The 21,926-nt window shown below is 32.0% G+C and overlaps 1 protein-coding gene and 1 non-coding gene across 2 annotated transcripts; one reads left to right on the top strand and one right to left on the bottom strand.

Moving 5' to 3' along the window:
- Nucleotides 1-309: 309 nt before the first annotated feature.
- On the bottom strand, nucleotides 310-18,323 carry LOC148283174 (uncharacterized). Its single transcript, XM_088223921.1, has 12 exons — nucleotides 18,084-18,323; nucleotides 10,233-10,319; nucleotides 9,797-9,900; nucleotides 8,822-8,893; nucleotides 8,590-8,739; nucleotides 7,627-7,825; nucleotides 6,316-6,486; nucleotides 5,754-5,962; nucleotides 4,016-4,233; nucleotides 871-1,060; nucleotides 572-718; nucleotides 310-484 (listed from the first exon to the last, which is right to left on the bottom strand). Exons 1-12 carry the CDS (start codon nucleotides 18,094-18,096, stop codon nucleotides 416-418), a joined length of 1,629 nt encoding a protein of 542 aa, XP_088080047.1. The 5' UTR covers nucleotides 18,097-18,323; the 3' UTR covers nucleotides 310-415.
- Nucleotides 18,324-18,864: 541 nt separating this feature from the next.
- On the top strand, nucleotides 18,865-18,937 carry TRNAG-ACC (transfer RNA glycine (anticodon ACC)). The gene has a single exon. It is a non-coding gene; the product is annotated as a tRNA-Gly (tRNA).
- The last annotated feature ends 2,989 nt before the right edge of the window (nucleotides 18,938-21,926 follow it).

Consider the following 21,926-nt stretch of genomic DNA (forward strand, 5'->3'; position numbering starts at 1 on the left):
AAGTGGACTTCCGTGTTTTATTCACAGATAAAATAGCTTATTGTGATAATTTCTGCATTTTTAACTTCAAAATGGTAAAAAGTGGACTCCCGTGTTTAATCCTCCATAGCACAGATATTTGTATTTCCAATAATATATTGTTTATAAAACTCTGGTAGCAAATAAAAGTGATTTTTTCATAATTAAAAAAGAACAAACGTCATATTATGTACATCATTGTGGCTTGTCTATTAATGACTTGTGGGGATGAGGGGGAAGAAATAAATAAAAAAAAATAATAAAAAAAATAAAAGTTGAAAGAAATATATCTGCAGACAAATCTGTTTACTGTCAAAATACATAGATGCAGCACAGCCATTTTCTCACATTCAAGCAAACTCAAAAAAAGATTGTGCGCTTCATCAAAACAATTATATTATGCGTCTTGTATCGGGGACGTTGCTTTATCCTCTCCTTCAGCTGTTTCGTCCTCTCCATTTTCGACCTGATCATGAAATAAAATATATTAAAATGGATAATGATAGATCTAATTACAAGTAATTATTTTATAGATGAAATGTGTGTTTCATACCTCTTCTGCTTCTAATGCATCCATACCATCATCACTCTCAATTTTATCTCCATTTTCTTCAATTTCAGTTGCAATACTTTGTTCAGCAGTTTTTTCGGATACTTCTGATTCCACCTTTTCTGCGGCTTTAGAAGCATCCACCCTTTTCTAAAAACAAACACCGTTATTTGCAATATCTAATTACTTCCTGCTGCCAGAGAGTAGTTTCATGCTAGTGGATTTTCCATTAGGGATTAGTTTGACTATATTATTGAAATACAGATCATTTATTTGAAATAAATTTGAATAAAGAATAATACCTTTCCCTTCTTCTTTTTGACTTTGGTAACAACTTCTGGTGGCTTCTCTCCATAACCAGGTGGAAAGAAGACACTGCATTCTTTTGCTCCTTCAACTGCATTAGGACTTATGTAAGTTGGGCCAAATTCCATGAATGTAGATACTGTATCACTGTTTAATTTTGACAGCATTATTACCAATTTTTCACCACTGAAATAAAAATGTGCAATGCTTACTTCATCTGTTAACAAATCAAGCCACTATCTCCAACATCGCAATAGAACCAAAACAATATTTTACAGGAGAATATTAATACTTCTTAATATTGAATTAAATTGCTTTTAGAATATTTATTTTATTGATATCATTAACCATACCGTCCTGTTCTTTTTTATTTATTATTTTTTTTTTTTTTGCACCACAACAGACCAGGAGGCCCAATTACAGTGGTGAATTACATCACAGAACACCCAGGCTTGAGAAAAATCACATTTTTAATTTTTGTGTTCTCACCGGGAATCGAACCCGGAACCTTCCGTGCGTGAGTCAAGCGTCTTAACCACTACACCACGGAGGCCGCCTCTTCACATTCATTACCATCATTCCATGTCCGCTCCCTAGTTGGAGCATATGGCGACCACAAAATTCCTCCGGGCATCTCTATCGGCTGCCAGCATCTGTGCATCCCTAGTCAGGTTCGCGTCCCGTAGTTCTGACATGACCTGCAATCAGCAGCGGACGTCCAGGACGTCGAGAACCTGATGCCTTGTAAAGTAGGCAAGCCTGGTTAAGGCTCGGGAGGCATTTGCAGTATATGATCAAGCCAATCGTATCATCTCCGCTTGTGCGTCAATGCGTCCGTTCTCTTATTGATTTATTCCTTATAAAGTCAAACCACCACACACCTAAGATTCTTCTGAGATATCTATTCTCAAACCTCAGTAATTCGCTGTTTTGGGCCCTAGTGAGGTGCCATGATTCGCATCTGCAGAGGAGAATAGGTGCTAGGCAGGCGTTATTTAGTTTTCACTGAGTAAATATCCGATCTCCTGACAGCCTATACTGTTGAATGTGGCGCCTGCTATTCCTAGCCTCACTTCCAGTTTTTTTTAAAGGTGCCATTTTTCGTAACATGTTCTCCCAGGTATTTGAAATTCTTAACCCTTTTGATAACTTGGTTTGACCGTCAGGGGATTTTTGACATCAAGGCACAAAGAGTTACACATTAAATGGGTTTTTTTGTAATGAAGATTTGAATTTCATGCATGTGGAGTATCTATTTAGTCTATCTACAGTGACTTAAATACCACTGACTGAATCATCAAATGTAACCGCATTATCGGCATACTCTAGGTCACATTAGGTTTGGGAGGAGGAGATGGACATTCCTCGGTTTAGTGGAATTTACTTCTTTAGGATGAAGTCTATAAGGATTATAAAAAAGAATGGTGCTTGAGTGCAACCTTGATGAACGCCGGTGATGACCTCAAACCAATCTACGACAACATCGTTAATTCTGATTTGGCATTTGCTATTTGAGTGAAGGACTTTGATAAGTTCGACTAGTTTTATGGGCCTCCCATATGCTTCAAGCTTTTTCCAGAATGTAGGTGTATGCGGGCTATCAAACGCTTTTTTGTAATCTACGAAGCACATTTCCAAGGAACAATAATTTAATTCTTGGTTGTCCTGTAAAATCCCATGTTAATTTTTTTTTCTTCCAGAGAGATTGTTAAAAATTCTCCAGTAGATGGATGCTTGGTTTTAAGCTGGTTTACTTCCGTTGCCAGCCACCAGTTGGCTAAGTATTTTGATAATTAAGTATCTTCAAAGAACAATCCATCAAAATTTTAGGTGAATAAATGTTTACGCATTGTATTTTAATCAGTCCATTTCTCATATTATTTTCACATGGTATTAAAAACAGTGTAATAATGATAACACTGTTTTTAATTCCAATGAGATTAAATTATATCACAAAGCAAAATCACATTATAATAAATTATATCACAATGTAAAAAGTAAGACTTGAAATCCTTCTACTTTGCACTGGCAAACTCTATCATGATGTACGGTGTAATTGTTTGGGGTAGCTGTACCAAGACAGAGTTGGACCCAGCAGCAAAAGCACAAAAGCCATCGATAAGAATCATTCTAAAAAAGCCTTTTAGATATCAGAGTGATTCTTTATTCATCGAGTTTGCAGTGCTTGATATTAGACAGCAATATTTACTGAGAGCAGTGGTGGCCACTCATATTAACAGAGATATACATCCATCAGTTGCCCATCATTATAAGACTCGGAGTTCCAGTAATGATCTGATTTCCCGACAAATGGTTAGAACTTCTTTAGCACAGAGGCAATACTTCTACATAGGACAAACGCTATATAATATTATGCCAGAACCATGAAAATGTTGCAAGAGCTACAAGCTAAAGAGGTTGCTGACTACTTTCCTCAGAGAAATTGGTCGCAGATAGTCTGAGGGGTCGATGGTGGCTGTTAGATAGCCAACACATGTTTGAATTTTAATGGTTAATATGTATATATTTTTAGTTTTTTACCGATTTATTTTTTTAAGATCTTCATGACTTTTTAATTCGTTTTTACTATGTATTTTTTTTATTTAAAAAAAAAATGTTTTGTTTACACATTTTTAAATTTTTTTATTACATCTTTTACTTTATTTTTTTTTCTCTTTCTACTCGGTATTTTGCTATGTTTTTTAAAATATGCTTTTTGCTATACACATACATTCATTTTTTTTCTATGACTTTAAATATGTTTCTTACTATGTATTCTGTTTTTATTTCGTATTTTACTGAGTTTTAAAATATTTTTACATTCATATTTATATATTTTTAATGTTATTTACTATGTTTTCACTAGATTCATTACTTTGTTTTTACTATGGTTTTGCTTTGTTTTTTTACTACATTATTATTATGTTTTTACTTCATTTTTTACTTTGTTTTTTACATTGTCCTCTATCTTTATAACTGTTTCTATATATTGATTACTGTTTTTTTATATTTTTTTGACTGTCTTAGAACGGGATAAATAACCCTAGTTAGGCAGTCAAAGCAACTTTGTATAAATTATAATTTTGTTATTGTAATATACTAGTAATATGATAAAAAATAAAAAATTACGATAATTCTTACTATTCCTTTTGTTGATGGTTATTTTCATACTCTTCTAGAGTTATCCCAATGTTTTTTACATTCTGAAGGTCACCAGAAGCGTAGAAACCCAATTTTAGGACATCTTTTTCATGTGCTGCACATGCCTCTAACACTTCTCTTCTTTTGAATGCATCATATATAAGTGCTAAATGAGGAGGCACTGGTGGTAGCTCGGGTTCTACGAATTGAGCAATTGTCTGCCAAACAGAATAAGATAAATTAATTATCATTATTGTTCAAAGGCATGTAAATATAAAACGCATATATTAGGTATTCAAAAATTCGAGCATCTTAAACATAATTACTTGTTTTCTTGTTTTGATTATTTGATCTTTCAAGAGGTTCTTTTTTAAAACTATGTAGATGAAAATAAAAAACTAATATCATAGTATTGCTGTACATTGTTTTTCTATCATCATCACCATCATTCTCTGTTTGCACCCAATGGTACAATGGACACTGTATTGGTACACCAATTGCAGTGTATAGTTATATTTTTTGTTTAATGAAAGTAAGTGTTACGCTTCAGGTGCCTATCCAGGTACTATGAATTATTCTAGTGTAAAAAAAACCTTTTTAAATAAATATTTCACGTGAATCATGTCGAGAATCAAACCCGAGAACTCTTGCTTGGTAGGCAAACGCGCTGACAATTAATTTAACCACAAGGCAGGTAATTTTTTTTATAATTCGCGATAAATAAATATTCATACTAAATTCAAAGTCTGATAAATTGTCTTGATAATAAAGTGTAAAAGAGTCGGTTAATAAAGAATCAAAAATAATTATAAGTAGTTGGGTTCTAATAGCTTATCTTTTAAGGTAACACTTTAAAACAGCAGTAGGTACTAAAATGATTATCTTCTTTATATATATATATATAATTCCTGTGTACGTGTGATGTCACTGAACTCCTCCTAAACGGCTTAACCGATTTACGTGCCGTTTTCAGAGAAATATAGATCTTTGCGCTATGCGTGTTCGTAGATATTTAAATCTTTAACTAATATGTAAAAAAGAAGTAAGGAGCATAAATGTGTTATTCATCGATCAACCAGGGTTGCATTCGAGGAGAATGCATTTACAAAAAAAATTAAAGATGTTGTTTTTTGTGTATAAAATAAGTTTGTTTTGGAATGTTTATAAACAGCATTTGTTTTTTGTGGATTTTAATCAGATCGTTTCCTTAAATTCCTTATATTTTCTACCATTTATTTATTTTTACTGGATTTTTGGTAATACTAAAATAATATTAAATTCAATCCATTTAAAAAAATCGTTTTCCTACTTAAGTACACCCCTCTGTTGGTGAGAAAACCAGAGTTTGACATTTGCAAAAAGAATGCCATATTTGAAAAAATATTTATTTTATGTTCTGGAATTTAACCATAAACGAGTACCTAGGTACCTACTTTAATACAATATTAGATTATTAACAATTTTTGTTTTGGAATTTAATCACAAACAAGTACCTAGGTACCTACTTATCAATAAAAAGTATTTTTCCAAGCTAACGTTCGGGCAAGACAACGTCTGTCGGGTCCGCTGGTAAATTACAATACAAGCTACCTTTGGTGATGTAAATTAAATAAAATTTTATTTCTGATTTTATAGTGCTTTACACTTTTTGACAGACTTTATACAATATGTTATCTGGTATTAAACAAATGTTGAATGTGGCTATTTTTTTTTTATGAATCATATTGAAGGTATGTACTTTAGGAAAAAGAATGTTGATTGCAGCAGCCTTTGAGATGGGATCTGTTGGAGTGTATATTCCCGGAATAATGTGGTCGTCTTCAGTCTTCATAGAGAGTCTCTCCGCTACGGTGTGGAATACTTCTTCATCTTTTTCTGGATCATCACTGCCAGTTTGCGTTTTCTCTGATTTAGCGACATCTTCATAAACAACCCTTTTCACCTTTTCTGCAAAATTTGTATGGAGAATTCGATATGCACATTTATTTTTTTATTAAGGTCAGATGGGGCAAATGGAACAAAAGCTCATCTATGAAAATTTATGGAATTAAGGGCCTATTTGCTTAGTTGGTCAGACATAGAGATGCGTTATTTTTTCAGAATCGAATCAAAGATTTTACTATTCACTGCCAGTTCTTCACCAAACTTGCTTCTTTTTTTGGGAGGAACAGCATTAATAAAGATAATATTATAATTAAACATGCACATTAATTATTAAAACTGTAACAAACATATCTTAATTGATTAAATTAAAAAAATGAATAACAACTCTCTTCTGAGTATAAAAGTAACTGATTTACCTAAAATGTCACCCCTTTCAGGAATAATTTTTAGTAATATTGTCTGACATGGTTTTTCGAGAAGGACGTTTATGGCAGCTTCATTTCCCAAAATGTCTGGACTATCAAAAAATAAAACGTTGATTTGGTCCTTCGTTAATATAAGGGTTTCCTTGTCTGCCACAGAAATACCTGTCATAACAAATAAATAATTATAATAAAATCATAAGAAAAATAGTAACCGGCAGGCTTTCTCACGTTAACTTGTAAAATACGTTTTATCGCGTTTGATGTGAAGAAATCAAAGTAGGTACATAAGTTTTTTTAAAAAAATCAAAATATCCCTTAATTTTCTCCATAAACATTGTATTCTATTAAGACTTTAATTAAAAAAATAAACAGAATTTAGTTATATTATAAATATGAATTTACAAAATGGTTAAGAGTTCATATAAACTAGAACGCATTAAAAAGCGACATAATAGAAGTATAAGATATTTTTTTATATCTATTGAATTTTTTCTTTTATAATTGCATAAGTTAACAGTACATGTGAATAATTGTAGAACAAAATAATACGAAAAAAACAATTCCCACATAGGCATAGCTTCTGCGTGAGTATACAGGTTTAATCAGTTTAGCGTGACAGCATGAAAATTACACATGTGTAATGATATATTCATGCGCACACACATATCCACCCTTAACATACATGTGTCTACACACGCAATACATATTTATATATATATATATATATATACAAAATACACTTTATAAATATTTTATTAAAAAAAACAGAAAAAATAATATATTTTGCTAGCAATTTAGCTAAAGAAATTAAGTGCATCTCTTTCCGTGACCCATTTTTTATTTAGTTTTTTAAATGGTTAAACTTTTCGTGTCTCTCACATTATTAATAAATATATTGTTGAGCCTGGGAGCGAAGATTTGACTATCAATCGGCTTTACACTTAGTTAAAAAATAAAAAAAACATAAAAATGTACATGAAAATCAAAATTAGAAACATCTCACGTAATACATTATGCTTTAATGAGTATTTTGAGATAATTAATAGTTTGTTTTTTTGTATTACAAATAATTATACGAAACATAACAATGATGTGGTGTGTTTATTTTTTAAATAGTAGGTATGTAGATATGTATGTCATATAAAATAATACATTTGACTAATCTTTTTTAAACTACGGAACACATAAATAATGTTTTTTTTACTGTAGGTACTTGTAGTTTTATTAGGTATGAGGTTTGATTTGTTGTTTTTTTTTACAGTGTAATGAGTACATTTTCATTAGTGATCTGATAACACTTACCCAACTGATCCCACGACTCGTAAATCATTTTATGACCATCAAAAGCGTGCGGCCAAAACACAAGGACGTCCAGTTCCGCAATAAACGGCGCCATCAGTTCACACCGTTTCCGGCGCCTTTCCGCGTTTGCAGCTTTTGCCGCCACATTTTCTATTTCCGCTATTTCCGCCAGAAGCTTGTCCTCGATGGCTTTCCTGGCCTAAAAATGCAGCGAAAACAAAAAGAATGTACAAATTGCCCGTTTGCAGAAATCATTGTACGAAATTAAATCGTGGGATTTTATTGTTTTATTAGGGAATTTCATTCGACTGTTTTTAAATGAATTTTTATGCAAATTCACAAAATACTTGTGCCACTTACAAATTTTCAAGGTTTGCACAATTCGGCAATACATATACTACACCGGTAAATTTATAACAATTATAGTAAGTTGGATTTTTCGTACGAGCCTCATGACTTAATTAATTTACTACATTAAAAAAAAGTATACATTTTTATTGTTAATAAAACATATAATACAAAAAGTACATATTACACTCCCAGGAGTTATTAAAGAAACTCATTTGGGACACTACGAAAAAAATAATTTTGGTGACTACATAATATCATACATAATTAATACATCCAAAATAGTCAGAAATCATTATTGTATAAGAAACATAAAACACAATACTTTACACCATCTATTTAAATTACATTAATAATTATCTTTATCAAAAAGATTTAGGTAATATTTTATAACTGCGACACTTCTGGATTTTTTATTCGATTTTTCGTGTTTTAGCTCATCGGACAGTTTGTTATATTCGGAATGGCCAATATTTTCCAAAGACCTACCGCCGAACTCTGCCGAACTTTGTTTCATAGTAAGAAATTAGTTGATTAAGAGTTTGATGATAACATTGTTTCAAATTAATGAACCTGTTGTTAGTTAAATTAAAATATTGAAAATATTCAACTTACTTCTTCAGCGGGTGTCAAATGATCAAAAGGAATCTGAATTCTTTCTCTCTCGTTTTTCTGCGCCTGCGCTTCATTCTTCAATTCTTCAATGATAAGTCTGGTTAATCTCGGTGCATCTGCCCCAAACATTAAATTGACTATAAAACCACCCTGTAAATTAATCAAACATCGTCTCAAATCCGATATTCAGAAAATCTCTTAAGAGAGAATTTAAATGAAAAATGTAACTTACTGCTATAAACATCCACGTTGGTTCACTTTTCTTGCGAAACCTTTTGAGACAGTCGATTCCATCAGATTTTGCCTATAAAAGTATAAATATTTTATTTTATTGAATTGACAAATCATACAATTCTCAATCTCAATTAAGACCGGCTTTTAAAGAGGATCAAAAAACCTTATAATATATATTTTAATATAGCTCAAAAAGGTCAATTCATATTGTTGCATAAGTAATCTTGCTTGAGTATACTACCAACAAAGTAAATAAAGTAAAATATTCATCTAAATCTAAAATCGCACGGTAGCACAGTCGTTTGAACATAAATACAACAAAATATATACACAGTGTTGTAATGTTAGCGACAGAATGAAGAAGACATTTTTATTTAAATTTATTTCAACAGAGAGGGAAAAAGTTTTCGAGGAGGGATTATGGAAGTCTAGGCATTTACAGGGCTTATGACCTGTCATTGGCTGGTTTAAGTGGCCACTTTACACATTGTGTAACATTCTAAACCAGCCAATGACAGGTCATAAGCCCTGTAAATGCCTAGACTTCCATATTCCCTTCTCGAAAACTTTTTCCCTCTCTGTTGAAATAAATTTAAATACGAACAACTCCCTAGGGAGGAAATCCAGCCAGTCTGCAAGCATTTGGACATAATCAAACATTGTTGAAGACATTTTTATTTTAATACAATTTTCTTTATACGAGTATAATCCATCAGTCCATCAATCTCTAAATCACGATATTATAGCACCGTTAAATTTAAAAAATAGTTTCACAATACAATTTTCTTTATACGAGTATAATCCATCAATCTCTAAATCACGATATTATAGCACCGTTAAATTTAAAAAATAGTTTTACAATACAATTTTCTTTATACGAGTATAATCCATCAATCCATCAATCTCTAAATCACTATATTATAGCACCGTTAAATTAAAAAAATAGTTTCACTGTCTTGTCTTATTTACTTACTATTGCCAAATGTAGATTATCACCTCCGATCTCTACCTTTAATTTCTTCAAATTTCCCACCATTCCGATGCACGGGCCACACCATTCCGAATAAATATCTACAACTGAATGTAAACATACCACATCTATTAATTACGACTACATTTTATAGTGTTAGTAAAGCGAAAAAATCAATTAGTGATGTACGTTTTATATTCGTTTTTCTGAATGTAAAAGAATCGTGACATTTCTGTTCCCTGCAATGAAATTGAGTGAAATACGAAAGCATTTCAATAATATTCAAATTAGTCAATAGGGTTTTTCGCTCAAAAGCATAAAGCTAAAGTCGTTATGATATTATCATTGATATGAAATGCAAATTAGTCCGCTTCTTCAGTGTATAATTTAAATATTGAAATAGATTCGCTGCGTGTTTTATCGGAAATGTGGTACCAACCTATGAGGCCTTCTTTTTCTAGGAGTTTCTGCCATTCTTCGCTGGTGTTGATTTCTTGCTGGAGTTGAACTTGGCCTCCTTTCTTTCCTGAAGCCATAGTTCACATATAATTATTCACTAAACTTCTTATAAATCCCAAAAAAAAAGAAAAATATCGTATTGTTTACATCTAGCTAGTGCTAGTGCAGGGGTTGTTTATTTGTTGCTTGGTTACCCCAACGGAGGGTGAAAGCTTTTATTATGTATTTTACAGGTATTCAATAATGTTTATTTTTGTAACCAGTCCAGATATTTTTATTTATTTTAACACTTTGTATATATGTACAGTTTATATACATAAAAGGGCGGGCATATGTTCTTAAAGCATTTTCTTCCTCCCTACCCGTTCGATTTGAGAAAATAAGTAGCATATATGAGCATATAATGTTTAAATATAGGCAGAATAGTGGATATTACACAGTATGCAAAGCGGCCACTTAAACCAGCCAAAGACAGGACTTTCCCTTTTCAAACATGTTTTCCTTCTCTTTTGCAATAAATTAGATAGTGAACGTTTTAAGGATCATTTAATTTTATTTACCTTTGATAGAGTTTGCTTATTCAATAAATTAGACATTGTGGACGAATATGTTTATTTAGGTTTAACTATTGATTGCTTTAAGTGGAATATTCATGTTATGAAAACGGTTAAGATCCGTAGTTAGTCAACTGCACAAATTAAAGTTTTTAGTTCCTCTCTCCAACACTTAGATTAGTATATTTGTCTCTGGCAGAATCCATAATGAGATACGGGATCACCGCTTGAGGACATTCTTGTGCATCAAACATTAAATATATACAAAATGCATTTGTCAAATTGATTGCACCCAATTATGTATACAATCAGAGACATAATACTCCATTCATGTATAATAAATTAAATGTTTTACCAGTTAAGGGTATTTTATGGAGCAAAATTATTATCCAACAGATGTTCAGCTAGATGTATAAAAATAAATTAGAACACAGCTATCTAACAAGATTTACATCATCTGTTGATGGCCTAGTTGTACCAAAATTTAAAAATAAATATGGACAACGTACGTTGGATTATATTGTTCCAAAAATATTTAATATGTTGCCACTTGACATGAAAACATGTCATAATAAAAATTAAATTATGTTTTTATTACAAATGTGGTTAGTAGACAGAACGTTCCTATATTGATTTATAATTTATGTAAAACATTTTTTATCTCCCATTGAATACATTTTTGTTATTTTCTTAGGTTAATCTTTTCTTTTATTTCTTTCTTATTTTATTTACATTTTTTAGATCTTAATTTTAATAGGTACTTTTAATTTTCTCATTATTTTAATTTTTTCTCTAGATATGAATTGAAATGTTCGCTTTACTTTGTTTTATTTTTTTATCTTGTTTTGATTACATTTATGAGCACACACTATTTATGTATGTGTTTATATTTTTATCCTATATTTAAAATGTATCCAAGTAAGTGGCTATTTTAATTTTAATTGTGTTATTTTACTCTATTTTCTTACTTTCAAAAAAATATTTCTTTAAACCATTTTTATCTGGTTTTGTTGAGTTTTTTTTTTCTAAATAATATTTTTCAAAGCATCAAATACAAAATAGTATATTTTCATTATTTTATACGTATAATGTATGTATGTACACTTTAATTTGATTATTTATTAAAACTAATATCTGAGCACCCGATGACAAACTATTATTGAATAGTTTATCAGTACAAAATATATTTTAATACTTTGTTTTCTTAATAATGTATTAATATTGTAAAAATGTGTATACTTTATTGAATAAAGACTCTATGAAAAAAAAATTATACAAAAGAAATCAAGTAAAATCTATACTGTACTCGTACAATGAAGAGAGGAGGGGATAAAAGTGGGAAGGGAGAAGGATGGTGACATATCAAATATTATCATATCAAATATTCAGATAGTGACATTTTAATCGTTATTTAAATGTGAATAAAGAAGGGGCGGTGCGTCTCAGACATCAGTGGATAGATTATTTTACAATCGAGTAGCAAATATTGTGAAAGAGGAGGCAATATATTATGATATTAATAGGTAGAATCATGTAAACGTAGCGTAGGTTTGATTTCTACATTAAGCTATTGTTATTCACTGATTTTAAGTTTATAAGTAGGTTATTGGATTGTGTTAATATAAAACGTAGGCGTAAGTCTGATTTGATTCAATAAAAATTCGCCAATCATGTAACCAGTAATCAATCTAACAAGTTTACGAGGCTACAGGAAACGGATTCGAGTTTTTAAAATCAGAGTATTCGGGAGTTAAAATAAAACGCTATTATTATTGTTTTAAAAAAAAAATAACTGTGAATCCCATGCAACACACGTGACTTTATTGTGCCTAGGACTGGTATTCCAAAAGCTTTTGCGGCCGTAGAAAAACCATTTATCTCGTGTATTTACATACAAAATACGCAAGATAAAATGCTTTGTACGGCCGCGAAAGCGGCTCAGAATAGCACCGCAGGGAATCTCAGTTAAACATGGAAACATGCAGAAAAGACTCGAAAAAAAAGACATCAACTAAATTATAAACATCATTAATTGGGAAAAAAATCATTTCGTATATCGCGGGTTTTTTTTAAAACTAAGTATATCTTGTTCAATATTGGTCACATCGAATCATACGATACGGCGTTGTAAAAGTGTGAGTGTATACTACAAACGCTTCTTTGACAGTATTGCGCCTGGTCGGTTCAGTCGTGAACTATCGTGCGTCGAGTATGAAAGGAAGAAAGTCGCCATATTTTACATTTTTACAACCTGAAAGGGTAAAACACGAAAAAAATTTGCGATGTATCCGGAGCCGATACTCTTTCGGTTCGTGCTGCACAACAGTAGTTCGAGCAATTTCGTTCTGGTGTAGTGGAGGTGAATGATGCACCACGCTCTAGCAGGCCTGTTGTCGAAAATGTCGATAAAATAATAGAACATATCGAGCAAGATCGTCATGTTAGCAGTCGTAGCATCGCCTAGGAGCTAAATATCGATCAGAAAACCGTTTTGAACCATTGGCAGAAGGCTGGATTTAAAATAAAGCTCGATGTTTGGGTGCTACACGAGCTGACGCAAAAAAACCTCATGGACCGAATTTCCATCTGCGAATCGCTACTGAATCGCAACAAAATCGATCTATTTTTGGAGCGGATGGTGACTGGTGTTGAAAAGTGGGTCACTTACGACAATGTCAAGCGACAGAGACCGTGGCCGAAAGCCAACGAAGCGGCTCAAACCGTGGCCAAGCCAGGACTGACGGCCAGGAAGGGGTTGTAGTGTGTTTGGTAGGATTGGCAGGAAATACTCTACTATGAGCTGCTCTCCTATGACCAAACGCTCAATTCTGCCCTCAACTGTGAACAACTCGACCGTTTGAAGCTGGTGATCGAACAGAAGCAGCCATCATTGATGAATAGGAGAGGAATCGTGTTTCATCAGGACAACGCCAGACCGCACACATCTTTGATGAGGCGCCAGAAGCTCCGGGAGCTCGGGTGGGACGTTCTTATGCATTCACCCTATAGTCCGGACCTGGCACCAAGTGACTACTGCCTGTTTCTGTCCATGGCCAACGCGCTTGGGGGTACAAATTTGGCCTCAATAGAGGTCTGTGAAAATTGTTTGTCGGAGTTTTTTGCCAATAGGGACAAGGGCTTCTACGAGACGGGCATTATAAAGTTGAATTCTCATTAGCAACAAGTTATCAAACAGAACGGCGCATATTTTATTTAAATTGAATGATTGTAACACTTTTTATAAGGCATTGAAATAAAGCGAAAAATACGGAATAACTTTTTCCCCAACATAATATATTGTGATTTTTATCAGTGATATTTCGTACCTCCCATCTTGAGTAGAACAAATCTAAATGCGTTAAACTGAGAAAAATTACTAAAGATTTTCACGTTTTGACTACAGATCAATATTAAATAATATAAGTATATGTATTGAATAACAACAATTATTGTATTGTTTTATATTATTTTACGTTAACAATTTTTGGTTGTAAATAAATATCATGTTGCACGCATCATTGCTGTTAAGCACTCGTTTGCGGTTTTATTAATGAACTCTTTAGTTATGACAGTTTACAAAGTCTATTAAATGTCGTACTTAACTCAAAACACAGTTTTTTTTTCCTCATGGCACTTTTAACGGGTTCGATGGAACCTTCAAACCTTGCCCATAATACAGATAATCGCGTTTTTTTTTGGTTAGACGATACATTTCAATTTGAAATATTTGAGTGTGTAAATAACCACATGTTCTTTTTATTCATCAAACGAAAATGATTATGCAAAGGGTACTGCATTAGTAATTTGTATACAAATTGCTACGTATCGATCGTTTTGCTGGATGAACACAAAATGAACAGTCTTATATTTCTGATGTTGGGACAATAAAATATGCTTTAATACATTACAATGAAATACGTTTGTTTTTTTTGTACGTACCACTTTATATAAAAAAAAAAATAACCAACTAGTTTCGGCAAATATTATGCCTTCTTCAGGGTAATTACAAACTAACATGATATAAAATTTACAGTGAGGGTAAAGTTGATGTGGCTAAGGGAGAAAAAAGGGGTTGGAAACATTATTCTCATTTTTTAAAACTATTTAAAATAAGCTTTAACAAATATAAAAAAGCTTTTTGCTTCAAATAATTTTTAAAAAAGATACAAAATACAATATTTAAAACATTGATTTATTTTGACGAATAATACGTACTTCTTGTTAATCGTGTTGGATATTAAGCTCACGGCACAGTAGTCAAAGTCATAAACTGTTCCTACTTTTTGAAGTGGACAAGGTTATCAGTTGATAATTAATTAAATTTATTGTGTCATTGTACATTTGAATCTCAACTTGAAAATAAGGCAAAGATTGGTAAAATGTTACGTGTGGTCTGTATTGTAGTATGGCTGTGAGACTTTTACTCTGAAAGTGAACACTATCAACAGGCTGGAGGCTTTTGAGATGTGGTTGCATCGCAGAATGCTTAAGATATCTTGGACAGACCTGATAACGAACTCCGAAGTCATAAGCCGAGCTAGAAGGAACAGAGAACTCTTAACCACCATAAAAATTCGTAAAATTTCATATCTGGGCATAGAATGCGCGGAGAAAAGTACCACTTGCTTCATTTACTTTTGAAAGGCAAGTTTGAGGGTCACAGAGGGGCTGGAAAAAAAAAATGTCCTGGCTGCGAAATATACGAGACCTTCAGGACTGTGGAGCAGATTTTCCGGGCAGAACAGGACAGGGAGATTTTTGCCAGAGTGATTGCCAACGTTGGGGATACCTGACAGGGCACTAAGAGAAGAAGAAGTACGTTTGATATCTTATAACATGCCATCATATGCTGGGGAGGATGCTATAGAACCAACCTTCATTCTTATTTATTTTCTCAAAAAATATTTTACTAAAATAATCGAGGCCCTCAGTATCAAAGATGGCCAAATGCTGAAAATTGTATCAAAAGCTGCCAACTGCATATTTGATACTAAATAAAAATAATGTTCCTTGTAATGTTAACCTTTAGGTTAATTATTAAAAGTGTTAATTTCACCAAATATTATCAAATAAATATTTTTTGGCAGTATTTAAATTAAAAAGTGCTATTGCAGATTTTCGAAATTTTCTTGAAAATGGATATGGGGTCGTTTGGCCACATTTGATACTGAAGGCCTGAATTATAAAAAAATTAGATCCATCAAATTCGATGTTTAAAAAACTGTGTGTACTAAGAGTTGATAATATATTTTGTAGTTCAATACTACAATTAATCAATTAAAAATCAATCATTGCTAGATACTCAATGTTTCTGAATTTCGAAATATCCAATATTTTAAATTTACGTTGGTGCAATGTATTGAAAGAGCCGCAAAAAAACTGTCTTCTTTTCGACGCAAAAAAAAATACATCACTCTCTCACAAAATTAAGAATGAAAAAGTTTTATTTATACATAAAATACTCAATGCCTGAATTGACTGCCAAGACTTACTCTCCTTGATTCATTTAAATATCCCACCTAGGCGGACGAGACACACCAACTTTTTTACATATTTAAAAGCAATACGAATTCACCCATCAATCGTGCCCTGATCTCATACAAATAAATATAAGTTCTTGACATCGACATAGATTCTGCAACGTCTTTTAAAATAAAATTCTGACGAAATTCAAAGCCGCATTAATCCCTACTTCCATCATTACAGTTTTTATCATACTCTCACACACACACCTCTCGCGCACACACGTATGCACTAAAACATGTGAAAAAGCTTAAAAAATCACAAACAAAGAAAAGGATAAGAATAATATTGCCAGTTAAAAAATGGAGTTAAACTCAATGATGCAGTTTATTTCTAAATTACATAAATAAACTAAAGATACCCAAATACGATCAGTTAATAACAATAATTGCCCCCCTTCTAAACACTGATTTTATAGCGAGTCTGGGCAAGTTCATAGGCATACATCGTTCCATGTTTTGTTACTCTATAAGGTGTGTCTCTGTACTTTTGAAAAATATAATTTTTAAAAACATGAGTTTTTGCGTCCATACGGGTGTTACATACATAATATAAGTTATGTAAAGCGTACACCTACATAAACGACATAAAATGAAAGAAATACAGTATAAATAAATAAAAGAACTTACAGTTTTTATATATATATATATTTTAGTATTGATATAAATAGATAGATTCAAAAAAATAGAGAATGCTGTAGACGAGAGAAAATGGTGTGTATGATATTAAAAATAAATGATTAGATAGACAAATAAAATTTAGGGAAATGCATTTTACAGAAACACTACAAAAATTTGAAACAGATAGGTACATAATATAATATAGTATAAAAGCGTTGTTTATTCATTTAATCACTTTATGAATTATAAATCATAAAAAGTGTGTTTCCATTATTTTTGTTTAATAGGGAACAAACGTACATTTTTATTTATTTAAAATTCTTATTATAAAGACATCGAAGTCGTTAGCACGTTGGTTCAGTACATGCACCCGTGGTACCTACTGGTAAATTCACGCTGTAATGAGGAAGTTCAGTGATTTTTTTTTTTTTACCTATTAATGGACTATCAAACTAAGCCAAATATATATATTTACGAATCGTTTCATCAGCGCCACGATTTTTTAATGTGTAATTTTGAAATTACTCCGCACGTGAAGTTACAAACTGTCGTCGGAGAGTTCTGCTGATTGGTGAGTTGGCTTACCGGAAACCGGAAACCATCATTGGTTTTTTTGGAAGAACTTGTGACGTAGTTCAAACTAGTTTGTTTTTTTTAACCATATTTAAAAAAAGTTCATGCCTCTTCAAGAAATTTCGCTATAAAATTAAATGCTCTAATTTTTACCGCGTAGGTACAATGAAAAAAAGCGGTTTTCCGTTGCACTGAACTTACTCATTAGTCGACGATTGACCAAGCTTGAAAAGTGTAGTTTTTTTATTTAAAGAAAGTAATATATTCCCGTTCGTATGATTATTTCAATCTTGCGGCCATTTTCAACGAGTTGTAAATAACTCACTAATTAAAAATTCACTATTTTTTTTATTAAAATCAAGTTGGGATAGAATGGGGTTTGAACCTCTCAACTCACAACACTTGCCACGGGACCACAATCTGATTTTTATTACTACATTGGGTGACTTGACTAATGTCAATAATAAATAAATAATGCAAAAAATTCTTCAATATATGACTTCGAAATTTTCAAGACAAAAATAAAAGTATAAATGAAGTTATATTATAAGTTTGACTTACGTGCTAGTTTCATATCCAATTATTTCCTTTACCCAAAGAACGAAAGTATTTATTACATTCTGATACTAACTCTCTATTCTTCTGATCAGTTCGAGTAACAAAATTATACTGAAAGCGGGCGAAGAGCGAAGGATTCGCTAACTTCCCGCCGCTATAATATGGAAATCGATCCGATTGTTAACAAATTAGCTTAGTTAATGCACGATAGTTAGTTTCTGGTTGCAAACTCAACTTTGGTACAGTCGCTTTCTACAATTTATTTTGTTATCCAATTTGGCGGACCTAAGTTAACTTTTAGTTTCATAATTGCATAATACCGAGGGATGTATTCAGAGTCGTAATTGAAAAAAGTATTTTTATTATTTCATCAATTGTAATTGGAACACTATTTTTTTTACAGCATTGATCCAATAAATACTGAAAAATTACGATTGTTATTATAATTCGATGAACTTGGAGTAACATATATTATATTCTCCAAAACAATGTTCATATTTAACACTTTGTATTCCGGAGCCGTGTAAACACGTGATTATATAACCACGTGTTGTGTCCCGGTTCCGTGTTTTCACGCGGTGTACCAGCGGTCTATAAAAGTTTCAATTGATTCAACCCAGTATTTTCATAATTATGACACTTTAAGTAACCCTTCACAAAGCATGAAATTTTACAAAAATGGGCCGGGCACAGGGTAAATTCTATGTGTATTTGGCCGGTGCTCAAAGTTAAGACAACTGTATAAGATTGCTGCAGGATAAATGTAGTGTCAATGCTGCCAGTCAGCCTCGTGGTGTAGTGGTCAGCGCGTTTGCCTACCATGCAAGAGGTCTCGGGTTCGATTCCCGACGTGGTTGATATGAAATTTTTATTTAAGAAGATATTTTTACACATTTTAACCCTCTTGCAAGTATGTTAAGACTCTATAACAAAATAGAAAAAAAAGTTAACATTGACATTTATCATGATAGAGCAAACGATTATAGAAAAAATATTAGTATGTATTTTAAATCAAATGCCTAATCCTTATTTTTGTGTATGAAAATTAATTTTAGTCTATTTTATTACATCCTATATGTTTTTATTTACTCTTTTCTTTTCTTAAAAAAATGTAGTTAAACTCAATTTTATTTCTTTAACTCGATCTTTATTCTTATCTTTCACTAAACGTAATCTTTATTATTACTTAAATTGATTTTACACACTTATTTTATATAATTTATGAAAGATGGTGGAGTTCTATAATTGAGAATATATATAAAGAACGTTAGTAATGCTTACTTAAAAATGTATGTATTTTATATATTCTTGTTGAACTTCCAAATAAATAAAAATAAAATATATAAAAAAAAAGTGTTTTAACACTAGAGTATTTTATAGTTCCTGAACTGGTACCTGAAGCGTAAGACTGATCATCTTACTTTCATGTAATACAAACGATCAAGATGCACTACGATTGGTGTACCAATGCAGTGCGCTATGCACCATTAGGTGCGGAAAGGGAAAGATGATGATAATGATGATGATGTCTTCATTATTACCCGTATATGTATATATGTCTATATGAATAAACTTAAAATGGATTCTTAATCATTCTTAATATGTGTTTTAACTAATTAGCAATAGTCAACTTAGAAATGAATGGTGATGACGGTTATTATAATAAAAGTCATAATATCAAGTCGCAATATATTGTATCTTCTTGCCTTATCAGGTCTCCCCGACGTTGGCGATCACTGCGCTACTCCGAGGCCAGGACAACTGCTTGTTGGATGTATTCGCCATAGTAATTCCTGGGAAAAGATGACCACAGTGGTTTCCCGTTGCCTTCTCTGGTGGATTTTTCTGACATTGTTCCTTCCCTTAGCTGGTTGGTTCTGGTTTAGAGGCGCCAGAAACTCGCCTTTCATCCTCTCGTTATCTGCTCTGATCACACCGTTATGAGTGCGATCCCATTGCCCGGGGCTCGCGACGTGGACGCTAACGAGTTGGACTGGTCAGTAGTGTTTCCGGTGGAATGCAATTGGGCATTCGCAGCATTAAATAAAATCACACCCTCCAGCAAGATGTGAATTACTCACGACTTACTTACTACTGAAGGCTCGAAACCCAAATATATCATTAATAAAATACATGGTTTTTACACCACTAAGGTTTATTTTAAAGCACTACACAGCACAGATCCCTCCCTCTACTTTTTTAGCTCCTACCAGTTCTGCCAGTACCTAGATTTTTCATTTATGTTTAGTTTATAATAACACCTGTGGATAGAAGGATCTGTGCTTTCGGAAACCAGTGGTGCTTTAAAATAAAGTCAAGATAATAAGAACAAAGTGTTTTATTGATAACATCTTTTGTCATGTATTTTGTGTGTTGATGTGTGTCAAATTATTTATAAATATATATTTAAATTGATTTTAGTATACAAGAGTTCCGAATGAGCGCGGAATTTTCTAGAATGTCAGGACATGAAAATAAATACTTGTTCAATACTGAAATTGTGTAATATCTGTATTAATAAATAAATTACTTAAAGATCTGCTATTAATCTCTTATCTTTTTTAAAACTATTATTCTATAATTTCCACCATAAACAAACAAATAAATAAAAACCCGTTCGTGGTCTTATGGTAGTGTAGTGGACTCACGGATCAAAGGTCCGAGGGTCAAATCTCATTCTATTTTATTTCTTTATTTAATCCAATTAAAACTTTTATTTTATTGGTTGGTTGGAAGAAATTGCCATTTGGCAATAAGCCCGCCAATGTACAAATAACATTATGTACAAAAAGTTAAATAAATAAATAAATAAATAAAATACAAATACATTGTATAAAAATTAAAATGTTTATACAATAGGTACATTCAATATATATTTTTTTTATTTATAGATTCAGGCACTCCACTGAACCACAGGCACGTTCCGGAGTGTCAGTGTATTACTTATTTTATATATAATTGTACATACTTTCACATCAAAATTGAAAAGAAATAAAATTAAAAAAAACTTACCTACATCTATGAAACGAGAAAGGATTTTCAAGAAACTAAAATTATATTCTTATATATAAAACATATTCCTATTATAACTAGATTCCTATTTTTCCATCATTAGTTGTTGAAGAACTCAAATATTCCTTTTACACTAAAAAATCAATCAAAATACGCTTACAAACTCATGCTGAATGTATCAATATAATTATTATTTCAGTCAGGCCCGTCCAGCATTTCTGTTTCACACGAATAATGTAAAATTCTTCCAGGACAACCTTTATCTTCTTGTGCGGGGCGAATTGCTATCCCAATTATTTAATCCCCTTAAGCTAAAATTTATAGAATGTACAGTCCAATAAAAGCTCAAATCAAAAAAAGTTTGAAACTTGAATGGAATAATTCAAAAGATGTGTTGACCATTTTGACTTATTACCCATTTTGTTGCACGTGTCCATTACCGACACGGTTTTCAGTGTAATAATAATAATAATCTTTCATATTGATTTATCTCTCTTTTTTTTTTCTGCACCCGCCGCGAGAGAAAAGTAATATGTATAATTATTAGCATATAAATAATTACTATTAAATGTTATAAAATATTTGTATATAACCACTTTTCTATGCCTACCGGCTTCGAGACGTGCCGTCTCTTCGTCAGGACACCAATTTAACCAACATGCATAACCTACCTATTAATATTTACCTACCTATATATTTTTACCTACCTACTATTTTTTTTATTTTATTTTATTTTATTTAGGAAACATACAGTACGGTTAGAAAGTTTTATATTTTACACAGTTAGACTTAACTCTAATGGACCAGTAAAGTTTCCATATTATTAAATATATG

The sequence above is a fragment of the Micrasema longulum genome, unplaced genomic scaffold, assembly GCF_059751315.1.
Source record: "Micrasema longulum isolate JH-2025_06_02 unplaced genomic scaffold, ASM5975131v1 h1tg000256l, whole genome shotgun sequence".
NCBI lineage: Eukaryota > Metazoa > Arthropoda > Insecta > Trichoptera > Brachycentridae > Micrasema > Micrasema longulum.